This window comes from Lolium perenne, chromosome 3, assembly GCF_019359855.2.
Source record: "Lolium perenne isolate Kyuss_39 chromosome 3, Kyuss_2.0, whole genome shotgun sequence".
Taxonomy (NCBI): domain Eukaryota; kingdom Viridiplantae; phylum Streptophyta; class Magnoliopsida; order Poales; family Poaceae; genus Lolium; species Lolium perenne.
In genome coordinates, this window is record NC_067246.2 from 221976357 (window position 1) to 221994156 (window position 17800).

Here is a 17800-nt window from a genome sequence, read left to right on the forward strand (position 1 = left end):
ACCTCCACTGCCCGCTGGAACGGAGAGAGGATGGACTTCATCGACACCGTACGTGCGACCGAGTAGGGAAGTGCTGCCGGATTGCAGCATCGGAATGATCGACTACATCAACAACAAGATCTGATCTCGTAAGGCTTTGGATCTTCGAGGGTTAGTCTCTCATCTCTCTTGTTGCTCCGATCTTCATAGATTAGATCTTGGCTTTTCCTAGATTTGATCTTGGTTTTGTTCTTTTTCACGGTAGAATTTTTTTTGTTTTCTATGCAACGAACCCATCAGCACTGTCTAGGAGAGCCTAGCTCAATTCGCAAGGGGCATGTTTGGTTGCCTGCAGCTAATTCCTGCACCACTGGCACAGTGGGAAGGAGCCCCTGAGCATCCAAGACGGGCCATGGGCCATAAAAGCGATTTTGTTTGGTGGCCTGCATAGAGATTTTTCGGCCCCGTGGAGATTTGGGCTCTGGCCATTTGGTAGGTCGGTTTTCACACCTTGTAGCAGCCTAGAACGACGCCAGTACTGTTTGGTTGCAACCCATAATCCGGTTCTGCTAACCTCTTCCCTTCAGTGGTGAGGTTATTAGCGATCAAGAACACAAGTAAGAACACAATCATAGACGACAGAGAACTTAGCAGTGATCATAGACGACACAAGTTCACGACACAACATTTTGCAAACACGATCATAGTTCTGGACACGACAGACATGATCATAGTTCAACACACTAGACACGAACAAGAACTAGACACGACATGGTACCGGGTTAGCTTCAGACATGGTGCTCGGAGACAACACCTGGTGTCATCGCCATGGTACAGGCACCTGCTCACCACTTCAGTGCAGGTGTGGTCGAAGATGACCACACTGTACTCGAAGGAGGACACCTTCCTGAAGGTGAGGAACTGGCCTACCTTGAGCTGATGGGCGACGGCGAAGGCCGTCCATCCCTAGTCGATGAATGCTTCATTGCCTTCTCTCCTCGTATTCATCCTCCAGTTGCATCCGGTGCTGGTGGTGACGATGATGTTGGAAGGAATTTCTCCAAACCACTTGACGAAAGCTTTAGGGATCATGAGCCGGCCAAAGGTGGGATTGAAGATGATGCAGAGGAAGTGGTCCGTCCCTGCCTCCTCGTGGAAGTGGCCGATCTTAGTCGGCCTTCCACGACGCTTCTTTGCCGGTCCCTCGTCGGGAACCTCAGCATGTGACCCAATCACGATCTTCTCAGTGTGCTAGAAGAACACAAGCCATTAGAGGTGTGCCTGCTCACAAGTAGTTTAGATGTAAACGGACATTCATAACATTAGTAAGGCCTCATACATTTGCTCACACGGTAGGCATAGAGAGTGGCCACAAACTAAGTTAGTGTGCAACGACTGTGGCACACATGACTAAGTTTGAGGCCACCACCTAGCCTTCCATTGTGCCTTTGTTGAATCATTGGCCAATGCACCGGACATACCAAAACGAGGCCTCATATGTAGGATCACACGTCAGGAAAAGGGATTGTCCGCAAACTAAGTCTAGTGTGCCAGCAATGTGGCACACATGACTAAGTTTGCAGGAAGCACCCTGCCTGCCGTTGTGCATAGTTGAATCATTAGCCAATGCAGAACTGAAGAAGCAGAAACATGCAAAGCAGGGTATCAGAGGCCTCATGCAATGAGGACATATGGAGGAGATGTTTGACCAGAACCAATGTCATGGTCATGTTAAGTCATGTCATAGGTTCTGATCAATCATCTCCTCATACTATTATCCCAGGTTATAATCATTGGCCTAGTTCAATCAAGAAACAACACAAGTAGCAGTTCAAATTGAGTACATTACGAGTGGTACTTAGGGTACATTACAAATTCTACTTAGGCCACATTACAAATTCTCGTACAGTACATCTACATCACATTCATCACTCATCACAAGTAGCCCTGATTCTCTTGAGCTTGTCCTTGATTGCAAAGTTCACTTGAAGCAGATCGTATATGTCATACTCTAGCTTTCTCTTCTCAACCTCCAAAGCCTTTTTCTGCCTCCCATTTCTGTTTCTTAGCCCTCATCACTTGTGCTTGTACTCTCTGCATATTCTTGAGCATAGCAACTTCGTCCTTCAAGTCCTCCCACTCCTCTTGCGTCTGAACAAACTAGCGCGACTCAACTTAACCTTTCGCACAACAAATCACAACATGTTAAACCCGAACACAAAAAACCTTCCCCTCTATGCATGCACAGTATAATCTGTCAGTTTCACCAATCCAAAGCCCGGTCTATGAAGGATCTACCGCAATCCGATATTAGAGTAACAGATCTAAGCAAATCGAGACCGTGAACAACAAGATCTGGACAAGAACAACAAACAATGGCGAGGAACACCTTGCAAACATCAATCCGAACCCTATCCTAATGGAAACCCTATCAGATCTAATGTGCATGTCGTCGCAAATGCCCGAGAATGACATGTTCAGCCAGAACGAGTACGAAGGTGAGAAGGAGAGGTCGTTACCGCCATTGTTCCGGCCGAGTACAAGCTCGAGGTCGCGGGCGAAGTCGAGATGCCGATGAAGACTGCGGAGCAGATTGCGGCCGATGTCGCGCTGCTGCTTGCCGACGTCTCCTCCTCCGGTACCAGTGCTCCTCCGTGCGGCGGTCCGGCGGGAGGGGAACTGCCGGGTGATGTGATAGTTTGGGGGAGGTGAGAGTGTGGTCGCGACGGAGAGGAAGGAGAGGGGAGCAGTGAGGCTAATTATGGCGCGTGTTCCCGAAGGGACGCGACGTTTCTGCCTCCCTTCCCCACGCGTGTAGCCTTCTGGCCACAACGGGCCTGACCCCGGGGAAACTACCATTCCGGGCGTTCCTCCAGGGTCTGTCCCAGAAGTGCTTTGAGAACCGTGCGATGCAACAACGCAGCTCGATCCAAGCATTCAAATGAGTCGAAAATTGCTGGCCTAATGCGAGCCAAGGGCATGCAAGCCACCAAACCCGCGCAAGGAGGCTTGTTACCTCGTGCCGCGTGTGTGCGTGGACAGGTATTGAATCCAACGTCATCAACGGGACACGCAGTGCACACACATGGTCCAATCAGGATACAGATCGGCTCAACAAAAACGACAAAAATCTAAATAAATCAATTAATTAGTTATTCAAAAGACAGATCCAGGATCCGCTCTCGCAGGCACAGCCGCACAGGCGCAGATCTCACGGTCGATCTCTCCGCAAAAACATCTTCACTCTGGATCCCCCGTCGCGCCTATAAAATCCGAGGCATCCTCCACCGCTCTCTACCCACCCAATTCGCCACACTCCGGTTCTCTCTTCTTCCTCCCTCCCACAGCCTCGACGTGATCCCGTCGTGGATGCAGCCGCGCGGGCGATCGTTCAACCGCCGCTCCCGCAGCTTCTCCCGCGCCCGCCTCGCCGTCGAGGGCTCCTAATCTCACCGGCGTCTCGTAACCTCTGAATTCACAAAGAACATCTCCTCGTTAACGATCCCGTGAACGAAGATGGACGCCGCCGCCGGATTTGCTGTCAATGGTAAGCATGGGGGAGACATCCCCGCTCTCCGGTCCGTGTGGACCGGATCGGACCGGATCTAATTGTTTCCATCTGGTTGGAGAGAATGGTCGAGCACCTGGCGTGCGCGGATCTCTGATTCCGGTAATGGACTGAATGACGCTCGGTGCTTCCGCTTCCGTGTTGCAGGGACGATGGGGAAGATGGAGGAGGAGAGGAAGGCCCAGAAGAAGTACTGGGAGGAGCACTCCAAGGACCTCACCGTCGAGGCCATGATGCTCGACTCCCGCGCCGCCGATCTCGACAAGGAGGAGCGCCCCGAGGTGATAACACATTGCCATCTCCTCATTTCGGTTCCCGTTGATTTGTGGCAATCGTCAAGTATTATCTGCCGATACGCGATCATCTCCTAACTCGTACCATCTACCTAGATCTGGGATGCATGCGTGTGATTTACCGTTTTTCTATCTGCAAATTATGATAAGTACCTGTAATGTTGGGGATCTCTCGAAGAGATGCGCGTTGTAACGATTGATGGTGCTGCGTTTTTTGTGGTGCAAACTGGTCGGTATTCTGTGGCGTTAACTGTGCCAAGTGGTGACGCTGACACTTACTTTTAGTGTTCCTCTGGTCCTGGTTTGGGGATTGACGCGATTTTTTTGTTGTGAAAACCAAAAACCTTATAGTACATTTTTCGCTACAAATATTACTATCTTTTTTTTTGTTTTTCAGAAGATTTAGTTTCATATTTTCCTTAATAATAGTTTTTTTAATTTTTTAATAATAGTTCATCTTTTTGTATTTACAATCATCAACAGTATGGCATTTCATGTACCATCTACAAACGCCTACCATGCTAGATGCACTGAGTAATAATATAGTAAACTGTAGTTCTAATGGAGCAGATACAGTTTATTGCGAATTAGATTTATAACATGTTTCCTCGGACTTGTGGTGTTTCTCTCTCATACTGTTTTTTTTTTGCAGATACTGTCTTTACTTCCTTCATATGAAGGAAAATCTGTGTTGGAGCTTGGTGCTGGAATAGGCCGCTTTACTGGAGAATTGGCTAAGACAGCTGGGCATGTTATTGCAATGGATTTCATTGAAAGTGTGATTAAGAAGGTATCAACATTTAATAGTTCAGATTTGGGTACCTGGAATGTCCTGGCCTTCTTTTAACCTCCGCATGCATGCAATTCCTGGTTCATCGAGCTCTTTTTAATATAATTGTTCCTTGTAGAATGAAAGCATAAATGGTCATTACGAAAATACATCCTTCATATGTGCTGATGTTACATCTCCGGATCTGGTGATTGAAGATAACTCCGTCGATCTCATATTTTCAAACTGGTTACTGATGTACCTTTCAGATGAGGAGGTAAGAGAATGCACTCTTAACCTGGGTATTTGTCTCACTCGGCTAGTTACTGAACACTTTTTATGTCTGCAGTAATCTTTTATCGTCCAGATCAAATAGTTAAACTTGGTTTTGAATAACCTGAACTATCATCTCCTATACATACAAGTATTTTCTTTTATTTCTCGTCATTATTTCTAACTATCCCTTATTGTAGGTTGAGAAGCTAGTAAGAAGGATGGTAAAATGGTTAAAAGTTGGTGGGCATATCTTCTTCAGGGAATCATGCTTCCATCAATCTGGAGACTCGAAAAGGAAAGTGAATCCGACACATTATCGTGAACCAAAGTATTATACTAAGGTAAGAATGTCAACTTCCCTACTACTACCGCCTCTCCTACCACTTCATTTTAGTTAAGGATGCAAGCGGGGATCCTGCCAAAGTTCCACTTATAGTTCATCTTGTGTTTTCTAGTTTAAAATTTGGTCCAAGTTTTGAACTAGAAAACACAAAATGAACTATAGGCAGGACTTTGATGGGATCCTACTTACATCCTTAATTTTAGTCCTGAAAGTCTATTTTTCTTCTCTGTTTGAGCTTAACTGCTACCTAATTTACTACTAATGTGTCTATTATTCCTACTGTAGTAGAATGCAGTGTCATTTGCACTATTTTGTAAAATTCTTATATAAGTATTGAATGCAATGTCATTTTCGCTACTTAGCTGCGCTTGCCAATAAAATGATAATGTAGCCTGTTCTCCCCAAATAGCTGACATTTGATTTACAAATAGGTGTTTAAAGAGGGCTATGCCATTGAACAAAGTGGGGGCTCCTCTGAACTTTCTCTAGTTACTTGCAAGTGTGTCGGAGCTTATGTGAAAAACAAGAAGAATCAAAACCAAGTATTTCCCTATCCTTGTGCCCTTTAAATGTGCATGCACCTTCCATGATCAAGTGAAATTAATGATGTATACGTCTCCCACGTTTTAGATATGTTGGCTATGGCAAAAAGTCAATTCAACAGAAGATCGTGGATTTCAAAGATTTTTGGATAATGTGCAGTACAAAACCAGTGGAATATTACGCTATGAGCGTGTTTTTGGGAAAGGTTTCGTGAGCACTGGTGGAATTGGTAAGTGCATACATCTCTTTCTGTCATTTTGAAACCTTATTGTAGTTTGTAATTTTACCCTCACATCTGCTCATTTATCACAATTCACTAGATACTACAAAAGAATTTGTGGACTTGCTGGATCTTAAACCTGGTCAAAAGGTGCTTGATGTTGGATGTGGAATCGGGGGTGGTGATTTTTATATGGCTGAAAACTATGATGTTCATGTTGTTGGTATTGATCTTTCTGTAAACATGGTATCATTTGCACTTGAGGATGCTATTGGGCGCAAGTGTGCAGTTGAGTTTGAAGTTGCTGATTGCACCACGAAGACATACCCAGACAATACGTTTGACGTTGTGTACAGCCGTGACACTATCCTTCACATACAAGTATGTCTTTATACACGCTGTTGGCTGCTTATTTGGATCATTTTGTAGTTTACTATTTGATTGAATTGCACTCTTAACGTAAATCAATCATGCTAAGTTTTGCTTCCTGAGTTGGAAACAGATTCTTTCTGAAGCCCTTGTTTTTTGCCTGTACATCTAAATCTACAAATTATTAAAGGAGGAAAATATTATTCCCACCATCCACATGTCTATTTGACGTTTTAGTAACTGTTTTATGACTAACAATGCCTTTGCTTTGCAGGATAAACCCTCTCTGTTTAGAAGTTTCTTCAAATGGCTAAAACCTGGGGGTAAAGTCCTAATCAGTGACTACTGTAGGAGTCCAGGAAAACCGTCTGAAGAGTTTGCGGCATACATTGAGCAGAGGGGTTACGACCTGCATGATGTAGAGGCTTATGGACAGGTACTTAATTGCACTTGTATATTGTTAATACTGTTTCTGCAAGGAAATGTTGATCCCCATTAACTCTTATATTCGTCAAAACAATTCAGATGCTCCGTGATGCTGGTTTCCATGATGTCATTGCTGAAGACCGCACTGATCAGGTTATTCTCTCACTAGCTCATTGGTTTGCAACTTTGCATGCTCGTGTTTTCGTTGAGAGATGCAGACATCAGTTACTCGGATACTAATCAGTGCTTGATTTTGTGCAGTTCCTGACAGTTCTACAGAGGGAGCTAGCCGAAGTTGAAAAGAACAAAGATGATTTCCTTGCTGACTTTGGTCAGGTGATTTGACAAATCCCCTATCGTCCCAAAACACGGAACTGCAGTTTAGAAGCCTCCATTCTTTCTATGTTTCGGACCGGCATATCTAATCCTTACTTCCATTTATTTTCAGGACGACTTTGACGATATTGTAAATGGATGGAACGCGAAGCTTCAGAGGAGCTCTGCTGGTGAGCAGAGGTGGGGGCTGTTCATTGCAACCAAGTGATGACCCTGATTCGTGGAGGGCTTGCGAATAAATTGGCTTCGTTTATGTGGCCGTTTCCTTAACTTGGTGTTGCATTTTATGTTTTAAATTCAGCAAGCTTGTTACTACCTATCCTACTCCTTGGTTTCCGTACCACCTATGACCTAGTATCTTGTTACTCAAAGGTTTGACTACTGAAGCCTTTGTTGTTATACTAGTATTACCTTGATGTTATAGTTGAGTCAATAAAATTCATTTCATCGAAAATCGGCGATGCGTGCATGTCTGTGCATGCTCTGTTTTCTTCTACTCATGAGCTTTTATTGAATTTGGTACTGGTAGATGCATCACTGCTCCTCTCGTTGGAAGCAAAGCCTTTGGCCTTAAGGCAAAACATTGTACCACGGCGAGCACGGCAAGGAAAGACGGGTCAGCCGAGAGAAAGCTCCCCCTGTCTGCAACCTGTCGATGACAGCTTCCTTCAGACAACATATATTGACGCGTTGCCTTGTGCGGTAACATCATTGCTAATTTGGCACGTGCCCTGCCTGCCAGGCAACGCCCTAGCTTGTCTTTCCGTTTTTCCTGTGAGTAAGCTGTATAATCAGAATGTTCACATAGTGCGAGTCACGCTGGCCTACCTAATTTCGTGAATCGTGGCTAACGCGTGCCCTTCTTCTTGTGAACTCTTCTAACCAGCTGCGCTAATCTCAGGTCTGCCCCGGTGTCAAGCGGATCCCGCCATCTCGCATATAATTTATTTTATCATTTCTTATACAAATTTTGTAAAATGATAATTAACTATAATTGGGATTTTGGCGAGATGCCGTTGCATCTCTAGTGGCTGCCCACCATTTGCTATCTTATTTGACCAATAAGCATAAGATTCGAAGGCAACAAATGTAATGATAAAAAAGAAGTGACAACAACATTTTTTCAGGATGTGGCATACGATGCCGCTTCGTGATCCCTTCCATTTCTAACATCAAAACCCTTTCCATAAAACAAGTTGCGAAAATCAGAGCACTTCTAGAAGCCCAAGCTGTCTACAAATAAGTAAATAAAACTAAGCAAGGGCAATGAATCAGGCCTGACAACGGGTTTTCCAACAAGCCGTATAAGAAGCTGTAGGAACTGAATAGTTGTTTGGATATCAAGTTACTTTCAATACTATTCATGCTATTGGCATTCTCGGGTCCATGGAATGTGGAGGAGATAACTAAATTAATCAGTCTTTAAGCTTCTAGTACACTTTCGTTTAGAATTTAGGAAGTATTTTTCACTTGCTTGAGTTGCTTCTATAAAAAAAACGGCCACAAGAAAACTAATTGTAGAGTCAACATTACCCAAAGATCCCAAGGTCCTCGTCCTCCTCCTCTCACTTATAACTTATTTAATTATTTCAAATACAAAATTTGGGGCAAAATTATAAACTAAAATGACAAAATCAACTATAATTGGCATTTTGGCGAGATACCGCTTGCATCTCTAGTGGCGGCGTACCATTTGCTATCTTGTTTGACCAATAAACATAAGATTCGAAAGCGACAAGTGTAAAACAAGTGCATTTTTTCAGGACTTGGGCATACGGTTTGTACTACACTTTCGTTTATTATTTTTTCCCTTCCTTGAGTTTCTTTCTTTTTAGTTTATAAGTTAAGCTATATTTTCCGCTCGATTAGATAGAAAAATTGCTATGCACATACTAACCCAGTTTATAACCAAGAAAACTAATGGTAGAGTCAACTTTGCCCGAAGATCCCAAGGGTTTCGGCAGGACCTATGCAGCATCGCGCCATCATCGGATCTGCAAACCCAAGAAGAACCCATTCAAAAAGAAAATCTTTATCTCAGCAGCAAAACGTAAGTCCCGAAGCATCCGGGGCCCCAGACGACCTCCCCACAGGTTCACAGCGCACCACCGCCACGCACGCCGCAGATCGCCACCAACTCGCGGGCGCCTCTCTCCTCCCGCCAGAGGCCAGACCTCTGACCTCTGCCTGCCGGCCACCTCGCCCCACACCATCCCCGCCGCGCCCGGCCACGAGACCGGCAAACAAAAATCGCACCAGCTAAACACGGGGCCAAAACCAACACGGCGCCACCACCACCACCACCCGTCCTTCACGCCGTCCGTCTCCGTCCACCGCCTCTGTAACTCCCTTCCGCGCTTCTAATAAATGCCGCCGCGGCCCACGCCGGCGGCGGCCTCGCGCCCGCCCCCGCTGATGCCGGCGGCGAAGAGGCCGTCCGCGTCCTGGGCGCTCCCGCCCGGCCGCCGCGCGCGCGCCCACCTCTGCCTCCGCCTGGCGGCGCCGCTCTCCTTCCTGCTCCTCCTCGCGGCCTTCCTCCGCACCCAGCCGCCCCCCGCCGCGCCGCCCCCCGCGAAGCCCTTCGCGGGGCCCGGGAAGGTGGCCTTCCTCTTCCTCGCCCGCGCCGGCCTGCCGCTCGACTTCCTCTGGGACGCCTTCCTCCGCGTAAGCACCGTCCATCCATCCCGCCTCTTCCTCATTACCACGTTTAACCCACTCCCCCTCCATTCGATTCGTTCTGATCGTCTCCCGTTCCGGCAGAACGGCGACGAGGGCAGGTTCTCGGTGTACGTGCACTCGGCGCCGGGGTTCGTGCTCGACCGCGCCACCACCGGATCGCGGTACTTCCACGGGCGCCAGCTCGCCAGGCCCGTCAAGGTTGGTCCGCCCTCTTTAGCAGCACCGTGCCCGCGATCGTGGGCTACCCGGTGTGCGATTCTGAGTTGGGGGAATACGGTTGTGTCCTGCAGGTGGCGTGGGGCGAACCAACCATGGTCGAGGCGGAGAAGATGCTGTTCGCCGCCGCGCTCGAGGATCCTGCCAACCAGCGTTTTGTTTTGCTCTCGGATAGGTACGATGATGTGTCTGAATTGGTTTTCTAGTCTAGGGGGAGCAATCCGTGTGTCTCAATTGATTTTCTAGGCTCTAGGGGGAGCACCAGTCCAGTTTTATGGTGCGATTCATGATGAAATCTCTGTAGTTGCCAATTATACTAGTGACCAGCATCATAACTGTATGCTCAGAAATGGTACTTGCCATTTTCAGTTTGTAGAATTGAAAGACGGTGGGTCTTCTTAGTGATGCATTTGGATTCTGGTTCCCTGTTAGGTCTTGTTTACTTCTCTCGTATTTTTCTTCCCAATGGGTATGGGATGGAAGGGGATTTGGTGTTCACCCAATCCCCTCAAATACCGTTCCCCAAAAATACACTAGTATGATGGATAGTTTTCAATTTAGGCAAAAAATGTGGGGATGGGAGGGGGTGGGAGGGGATATCTCGGGATTATTTCGTTCAAAACCAGAGAAGTAAACGTACCAGTGGGGATTTTCCGGGATACAAAATAACCCCATAAATACACTAGAAGTAAACAAGGCCTTATGGTGCTGGTAGTGGTACAGAGGACCATTATAGGAACTAGGAAGACTATCCTTTCCTTTTACTACGGAGGTTGTTAAGTGATAGTGGGAAATTTGTCGCAGAAATGGAGCCATTTTGTCATTCCTTGTTCCTTGGTTTCAATTATGGGATTCTAAATAAAGGGATAATCATCGCTTGGCTTAGAGAGTTTTTGAAGAGATGTATTAGTTAATTCCTTAGTATGCATGTCTCTGTATGACTGTATTGTAGCGTGGGTTTGCTCCCCCGTCTCCGGCTTGACTTATTTTAGGGTTACCAGCTTCTGTATTCAGATTTTAACATTTCATCCTTTTCTGTTTCAGTTGTGTTCCTCTGTACAACTTCACCTACACGTATACTTACTTGATGAGCTCACCTAAAAGTATTGTAGACAGGTAATGGAAAAACATTTAACTTCGTAACTTTCGACCCATGAGATGCAGTATTTCGATTTGAAGTTTTTCAAAATTATTTAACTTTTCTCCCAGTTTCGTTGACAAGACAGAGAAGCGGTATAATCCAAACATGGCTCCGGTCATTCCAAAGGATAAATGGAGGAAGGGGTCTCAGGTTCTTGTGGTTTCATGGCTCTCTTTTTCTTATTTATTTTTCATACTTACTAAGAGGTTAAATCTGAGTCCATCTGGTGTCTCATTTCAGTGGATAATGCTAATCAGAAAACACGCAGAACTTGTTGTTGATGACAAGCATGTTTTCAAAGTTTTCAGGAAGCATTGTAAGGTAGTTATTCTGGTGATGTTGATATTGATTTTTTTTCCCTTAATTTGGCCCTTTCGAATTCTTGATCTTCTTTGAAGGAAGTGATTGTTGAATGGTATTTAGATGTGTTTGTTTGTTCCTTGCTAGATGCTAGATCTTGAATGCTGTTACTTATAAGTTACAACATACATGTATGAAAGCCTGGTCTTTTCATTTCCTAGTTTAGAGGTCTGATTATGTGTGCTGCGGTGACTATAACTGGCAGAATTTATGATATGCTTTTTTCAAGAAAATAAGAATGCTAGCACCTGGCCTTTTCGCACCCTTGGATAACTGTGAGTCAAGATGCACCATGCTTTCCAGGTGTAGATCCTTTAATGCTTCAGACAGTTGCGCTTTACAATATTTGGACTATACTTCCTGTTCCACATTTAAATACACATGACTAGTGCAAATTGATTATGAATCTGTTTAATATTTATGTGGTATCCATCCCATGAGCCTGTGATAATGCTATATAGATGGACTTAAACTAGCTTATACTGAATATGTCAGATATTTATTCAGAGATCACTTCTGTTGGTATAGCCTACTGATGCGTCATGCTTTTCTACACATTATAGAAATGATTGTGTTTGGTTTTACTTAATAATTTGCAGATGATAGTGACCAAGGCATTGCTTGGACAAAAACCGAATGCTGTAAGTCTCTATTTGGTTCAGAATTCTATACAGTTTACTTAGTGTAGCTCTAGATGCAGGCCAAAAGGTTTGTGTTCAATAGCTGTTGTTTTCCGTTTCATAGGCAACTATTACTTTGAAAGTAACATTATAACAACTTCAATTTTGTAATGGTTTCCAGTTGTTTTTCTTTCAAATATATGACTTTTAAAGGCATTCGAAATTTTAAGTGAAATGAGAAGATACTTGTTGTTTCCTTGGTCTTCCGCTAGCTAAAGGTACAACCATTTTGTACGATAGCCACAAATAAATAAACCACTTCGGGTCTATGTATTATTGTCCCATGAATCATGATATAGAATCAAATTATTTTCTATACAATCTGAGTAAGGTAAATATTTTTCTGAATATAATCTGGCATTTCTAAGTTTTTACATGGTGAATGCTCCTTTTGTTTCCTTGGATCATCAACAATTAGATGTGCATTTTTATTCACCCAATCATAATATTGATCCCAACATTTAGTTATCTTTACCTTTCTCTCTGGTTATTATTATTGTTATCCTTATGGTGTCAAACTTTTTTCTATCTTTCTCAGAGACGGTTAGGATTTGTATTTCGGCGAAAGCAAATATTGGTATGGTTCAGTTCTCCGCATTCTCTTCATGTATTCAGATGGAAGTTTAGTTGTTACTTACATGCATAAAGACATGTGTTCCCTTCTTTTTGACAAATGATTTTCTTGATGAACCTTGCAGAAAGGAGTTGCCGAAAAGGAGCATGATTGTATTCCGGATGAACACTATGTGCAGACAATATTTTCTGTAAGGCTTCTTATTGCTAATATATATTTGAAATTTGAACCGAAGGAATTATTTTTTCAAACCATAATGTTTGGTTAACTGTTTCAAATTCTAGACGAAAGGACTTGAAGATGAAATTGAAAAAAGAACTTTGACCTATACATCATGGAACCAGTCATCTTTAGATCCTAAAGATAAAATGACTTGGCATCCAACAACATTTGAGTACGACACGTCAAGTCCTGAGCATATCAATGCTATAAAGGTAATTTCTGCTTATTTTGGTTTTTTATGTCTTGTCTTCTGTCAGTAGGGTGTGAAAGAAAGAGTGAACACAGAGAGACCTAAAACAATGCAGCGGCCTGTCATCCTTTTCCCTCGAAATTTTGTCGGCTAATGCTTCCTCTGGCCCAAATTAATTGATGCAGCCTACAAGCTGCATCAATTAGTTTGGGCCAGAGGGAGTAGCAAGTTTCAGTTATTTTCTAGATATTCTGGTTCATCAGACGGGATAGTGAAATCTGCAGTGCACCAATTTATTCAGCACAAAAAAAAAAATCTGCTTAGTATTTTTGCTTTCGCATTATAGTTTGCTGTCAATTAGTTACCTGAATCCTTTCTAGCAACGAATAGATTCCCTTAGTGTATAATTTTGATGAGTTCTTTTTTTTTTTGGGGAGATACACATTGTATCCTATAGGCTATAGTTAAGTAACAATACTATGAGTAGTCCTCCATTACAAGCCTTGTATCATTCAGTTAATATCATATCACTTACAATTATTCTAAATAATTTTGCAGAGTATCGATCATGTGAATTATGAGGTCGAACACAGGACTGAGTGGTGCCAATGCAATGGTACATCTGTTCCATGTTTTTTATTTGCTAGAAAGTTCTCTTATGGTGGAGCGATGCATATTTTGGAGGATGGTTCACTTGGTCTGCAAAAATCTGCTCAATTACTGGTTAACTTCTAAAAATTCTTCTGTATACTAGTCCCATTTTTCGTGTGACTGGGTACAGTTCATAGCTAGGTCCAGCCTCGTTGGTGCAGTAGTGTTTGCGGCTGATGAGGCTTTTGCGCATGGAGTGTCATACTTCATTGATAGAATTTGGCCTGTCTATAGATCAGTGGAACAGCGTAGGTTATTGTATAGAGCATCTTTGTTGAAGTCCAGCCACTGCATCAGAAATTCAGAATGCAATTTCCAACTGACAGACTGAGGCTGATATGCAGTGTCAGCTGCTACATCTGTGAAAATAATGAAGCACGCACATTCCTTTGGGCACTGGCGTTTGTATAAGAGTAGAATATCAGATATAGAACGTGTAACAGTTACTCTATGTACATGATAATAGCATACTTACAGAAAAGAAGAGGAGTAGTACATTTATTATTTTATTCTTTCACACGAAACTTCAAGGTGGAAGTTGTTACGGACAAGATCCCATGCATGATTTGTGAAAACTCGAGATAACTATTTTCAGTGGACTGTTCAATATGATTGGTTGGAGATATTCTTCCCTGAGGCTCGGGACATTAGGTCCGAGGCGCGTCAGTGGGCGGACGCGGGAGCCCGGGGTGTTCGCCAGCTCCTCCCATAGATTAGTTTCTTCTCTTGGGTTGAGTTGTAAGGCGTGGTGTGTGCCCTCTCGGGGGTTTGTACATATAACCTTCTTTCTATCAATGCATCGAAACGCAAGGCTTTTGCGTTTTCGCGAAAAAAAGGCTCGGGACATATTCTTCTCTGCATGTTTCCCAAAGATTCACCTGTCCTGTAAGTTTAATATATCATAACGAGGGTACACAAACACAGCAAGAACTCACATCAACACCAGGATCTAAGATTATTCTATGAGATATTATTCTATTTCCTCCTCCTGTATATCTTATGCAAAAATGATTTCAACACTGCTTGTACTGCTTCATTCGGTTGTGCCTCATGTCTGAGGTCAGATTTTCATAAGTCTCCCTTTCATACTGAGAGAACGCCATCTGGAAGCGAACATAAAAGGCAGGTCACACATGTTTGCATGGTAAATGAAGTTAACATGGTACAAACTTATGCAATAACTAAAAAAGCTAGACATGTCACTAATGTTTTGAACAGAGGGAAACCTCGAGATTGAGCTCTTTATACAGAGCCTTCACTTTTTCGACACTAGCAGGATCTGATTTTCCATAATTTTCCTGTTCATGATATACAAACAATAAGATAGTGTGCTTTCACATATTATTTTAGAACAATTCAGTTCATGTGCCTTACAAATAAGATGCCCTTTTGCTGCTCATTGACGCGGGAAAGTGCTTGAACAAATAGCCACGAGCACTTGTAGTCTTCAATGTCCGTTCCAATCTGCATAAGATGGTTTCGGGAATTGAGTGCGAAGATATCATTCTGAATTTCTGATATTAACAGAACAGTAAATTAACTTACCTTGCCCATAACTTCCGGATCACCAAAACAGTCAAGATAATCGTCCTGAATTGAAAATCTAGCGATCAGTGTCATTCGTGAAAACATAAATAACAAGGAAACATGTATTCAAGCAAGAAGATAAAATGTGATGTTCATAGTATACCTGAATTTGGAAGTAAACACCCATTTCAACTAGGATGTGCGTTGTTTGAACATAGTCATCCAAATTCCAACCGGACAAAAGCAGTGCAGAAGCGACCTTGCAATAGGTTAAGACAATTTTGCTGCTGATAAGTCCAAACTCCAGAGTGTGGAGGTATGTATCACATAACTATAACCCAAACAAATTTTGGCAGAACATGCAAATCTACTATATGTTTACCGGCAAATAAAATGAATAGTAAGCTGTTTTGTATTCAACAATGCGGCGGTAACTGCAAAAAATTTAAAAAGGCCCCCATTAGCAGGAAAAGGGTAAACTACAGTGAGTAATAAGTGCCCTCAAGGTATAAGCATGCAAAATATAACGCCGTGGAAGTTCATAATCAGGTGGCATACTTATCTGTAGTATACTTGCTCAAATCTTTCTTCCCTTCATTTGTTATGATTTGGTCCAACAACTCGCCTGAAGTCGTCTTAAACTCGACCTAGATGAGTAGTAATAAAATCATGCCCCTGTAGGAAAAGGGGGAAAACCATACTGATTTTATATAGAGTACTCTTTCAAATATAACAAGTTACCTCGTTGAATAAGTCTAGGAGATCAACATAGTAAGTTTTTCCGTAAAAGTATCGCTTGAAGATCCTTGAAATTTGGCTGCGAAGGATAAGTCCATCATTTATGGCAATGAGGCCAACCTGCACAAGGTTTAAAAAAGAACACACGAACACACATTACCAAACTGTAAGAAATCATCAAAGCCAATCAAAGAACTAGATCCTAAATAATAGTACTAATCTGTTCTGCTAAAAGTGATGGTAATATTGATCTGACTATTTACATAATATAATCAATCGAGTCAATAGCAGTAGCACGATGGTATGTATCTACTTTCTAGCTAGTGAGCTACTTTCTCATTGATGTTGGATTTTGAGTGGAGAAGAAAAACATAGCATATTTGAACAAGACCATTCACTCAAGTATTTCTCGATCAAGTATTAGCACAGCAGTAAGAATCACTTGCAAACCTTTGGTAGTCTATACCAACAAGGCTTTCCTCGCCTGGTTTGAGAATTATCCATGACATCATCAAGAACTAGAAAGTACGCCTGAAGCTGCACATTACCCAAAAGAACATTTTCAGAAGACAAATTACGCATGGTATCGTGGATTCATAATACTCAAACAAATCACAGGGCCATCATCGTGTATATATACCCATTCAATGCCCCAGCCAAGAATGCAAGCGAGGAACACTTCATCCTCGCTCGGTTCAGACCCAGCTTTCAACAGTTTATAGCTCTCAATAACCGCCAAGCCACGGTTCAGTTTTCCTGTCCATCAGAGATTCCAAAACATTTTGATACCGAAGGGGGGAAATTAATGGTGTACCATCATGGGAGGGACCCCATTGTCCAAAAAATGCAAATGTTTGCTTACCACTGAGCACGTTGTAGTCCAGCATCTGCTAAGAGAAAATGTGTACAAATTAATGATATTTTTTCTAGCAAACATGTATAACCTAATATTTAATAGTTCCTCCGTCCATAATAAAAAAATATCGAAAATTTGTGTAAATTTGAATGTATCTTTGCACTAGAAAATGCCTAGATACATCTAAATTTAGACAAAGTTGAGACATCATTTTACGGAGGGAGGTAGTAGTACTAAAACCACAGCCCACTTAATTGAGAATTTGAGATTCTGTTCACTCCATAGGTTCGAACTTTACAAACTTGCTAGGAGTAAGTTGTTTTATAAAGTTTCAAACTGGTCGGGCATCACAGTGCCAGTTATGTTTCAACCACCGGTGCCAGTTATGTTCCATCTTACAAAAAGAGTAGAGGGAGAAAACTAAATAGAAGTAGCACTCACAGCGTCGAGCCACCGGACGGCGTCCTCGTTGAAGTCGAAGGCGGAGTCCCGGAGAAGCTCGGCCTTGAGGGTTTCGTACACGCGCCGGAACGTCGCCGTCGTGCCCGCCACCTCTTCCGCGGCCATAGATGCGTATGCGTGCGTGTCTACGAGCAGATGAGCAAGCGTCGCAGCCGGCGAGACGTGTGTGGCGACTGGTGAGCGTGCCGATCTTTGTTTATCCGATTTTTCCGTCGGGCTGGCTTTAGAAAGGACAGACGAGTGACGCGCGTCGCACGGCACACGACACGTCGCGGCGTTCGTGTGGTATTTGCTTTGCTTGCGGTGGTTTCCTTACCTGTCTGTCATAGTGTCATTTCTGCTCGGCCTTTATCCGGAGAAATTAGATGCCGTATGTTCAATG

General features: G+C 43.3%; 3 protein-coding genes across 3 annotated transcripts; 2 read left to right on the forward strand and 1 right to left on the reverse strand.

Annotated features, from left to right (window-relative positions):
- Positions 1–3265: 3265 nt before the first annotated feature.
- Positions 3266–7576, forward strand: LOC127343453 (phosphoethanolamine N-methyltransferase). Its single transcript, XM_051369588.2, has 12 exons — positions 3266–3526; positions 3695–3828; positions 4493–4630; positions 4749–4886; positions 5083–5226; positions 5660–5770; positions 5859–6000; positions 6092–6372; positions 6635–6796; positions 6886–6939; positions 7048–7122; positions 7235–7576. Exons 1-12 carry the CDS (start codon positions 3496–3498, stop codon positions 7328–7330), a joined length of 1506 nt encoding a protein of 501 aa, XP_051225548.1. The 5' UTR covers positions 3266–3495; the 3' UTR covers positions 7331–7576.
- Positions 7577–9522: 1946 nt separating this feature from the next.
- LOC127343454 (glycosyltransferase BC10) lies at positions 9523–14339 on the forward strand. The gene is made up of 11 exons (XM_051369589.2): positions 9523–9786; positions 9883–9999; positions 10092–10192; positions 11062–11133; positions 11227–11308; positions 11399–11479; positions 12118–12159; positions 12737–12775; positions 12897–12962; positions 13057–13206; positions 13743–14339. The coding sequence occupies exons 1-11, from the start codon at positions 9538–9540 to the stop codon at positions 13917–13919; spliced, it is 1176 nt and encodes a 391-aa protein (XP_051225549.1). The 5' UTR covers positions 9523–9537; the 3' UTR covers positions 13920–14339.
- A 344-nt stretch (positions 14340–14683) lies between these two features.
- LOC127343458 (farnesyl pyrophosphate synthase) lies at positions 14684–17618 on the reverse strand. Its single transcript, XM_051369597.2, has 12 exons — positions 17398–17618; positions 16963–16990; positions 16741–16856; positions 16551–16637; positions 16104–16220; positions 15921–16009; positions 15745–15796; positions 15526–15621; positions 15381–15425; positions 15210–15299; positions 15062–15133; positions 14684–14938 (listed from the first exon to the last, which is right to left on the reverse strand). The coding sequence occupies exons 1-12, from the start codon at positions 17521–17523 to the stop codon at positions 14849–14851; spliced, it is 1008 nt and encodes a 335-aa protein (XP_051225557.1). The 5' UTR covers positions 17524–17618; the 3' UTR covers positions 14684–14848.
- Between the last annotated feature and the right edge of the window lie 182 nt (positions 17619–17800).

Bases quoted from the DNA above. Each gene is read 5' to 3' on its own strand.
- LOC127343453 (XM_051369588.2), top strand. From the start codon at position 3,496: ATGGACGCCGCCGCCGGATTTGCTGTCAATG. The intron at 3,527-3,694 runs GTAAGCATGGGG...TCCGTGTTGCAG, and splicing joins CGCCGGATTTGCTGTCAATG to GGACGATGGGGAAGATGGAG. The intron at 6,940-7,047 runs GTTATTCTCTCA...GATTTTGTGCAG, and splicing joins CTGAAGACCGCACTGATCAG to TTCCTGACAGTTCTACAGAG.
- LOC127343454 (XM_051369589.2), top strand. From the start codon at position 9,538: ATGCCGGCGGCGAAGAGGCCGTCCGCGTCCTGGGCGCTCCCGCCCGGC. The intron at 9,787-9,882 runs GTAAGCACCGTC...CCGTTCCGGCAG, and splicing joins TCTGGGACGCCTTCCTCCGC to AACGGCGACGAGGGCAGGTT. The intron at 11,309-11,398 runs GTTCTTGTGGTT...GTCTCATTTCAG, and splicing joins AATGGAGGAAGGGGTCTCAG to TGGATAATGCTAATCAGAAA.
- LOC127343458 (XM_051369597.2), bottom strand. From the start codon at position 17,523: ATGGCCGCGGAAGAGGTGGCGGGCACGACGGCGACGTTCCGGCGCGTG. The intron at 16,010-16,103 runs GTAACTTGTTAT...CTACTCATCTAG, and splicing joins TCCTAGACTTATTCAACGAG to GTCGAGTTTAAGACGACTTC. The intron at 15,797-15,920 runs GTATGCCACCTG...AATTTTTTGCAG, and splicing joins AGCAAGTATACTACAGATAA to TTACCGCCGCATTGTTGAAT.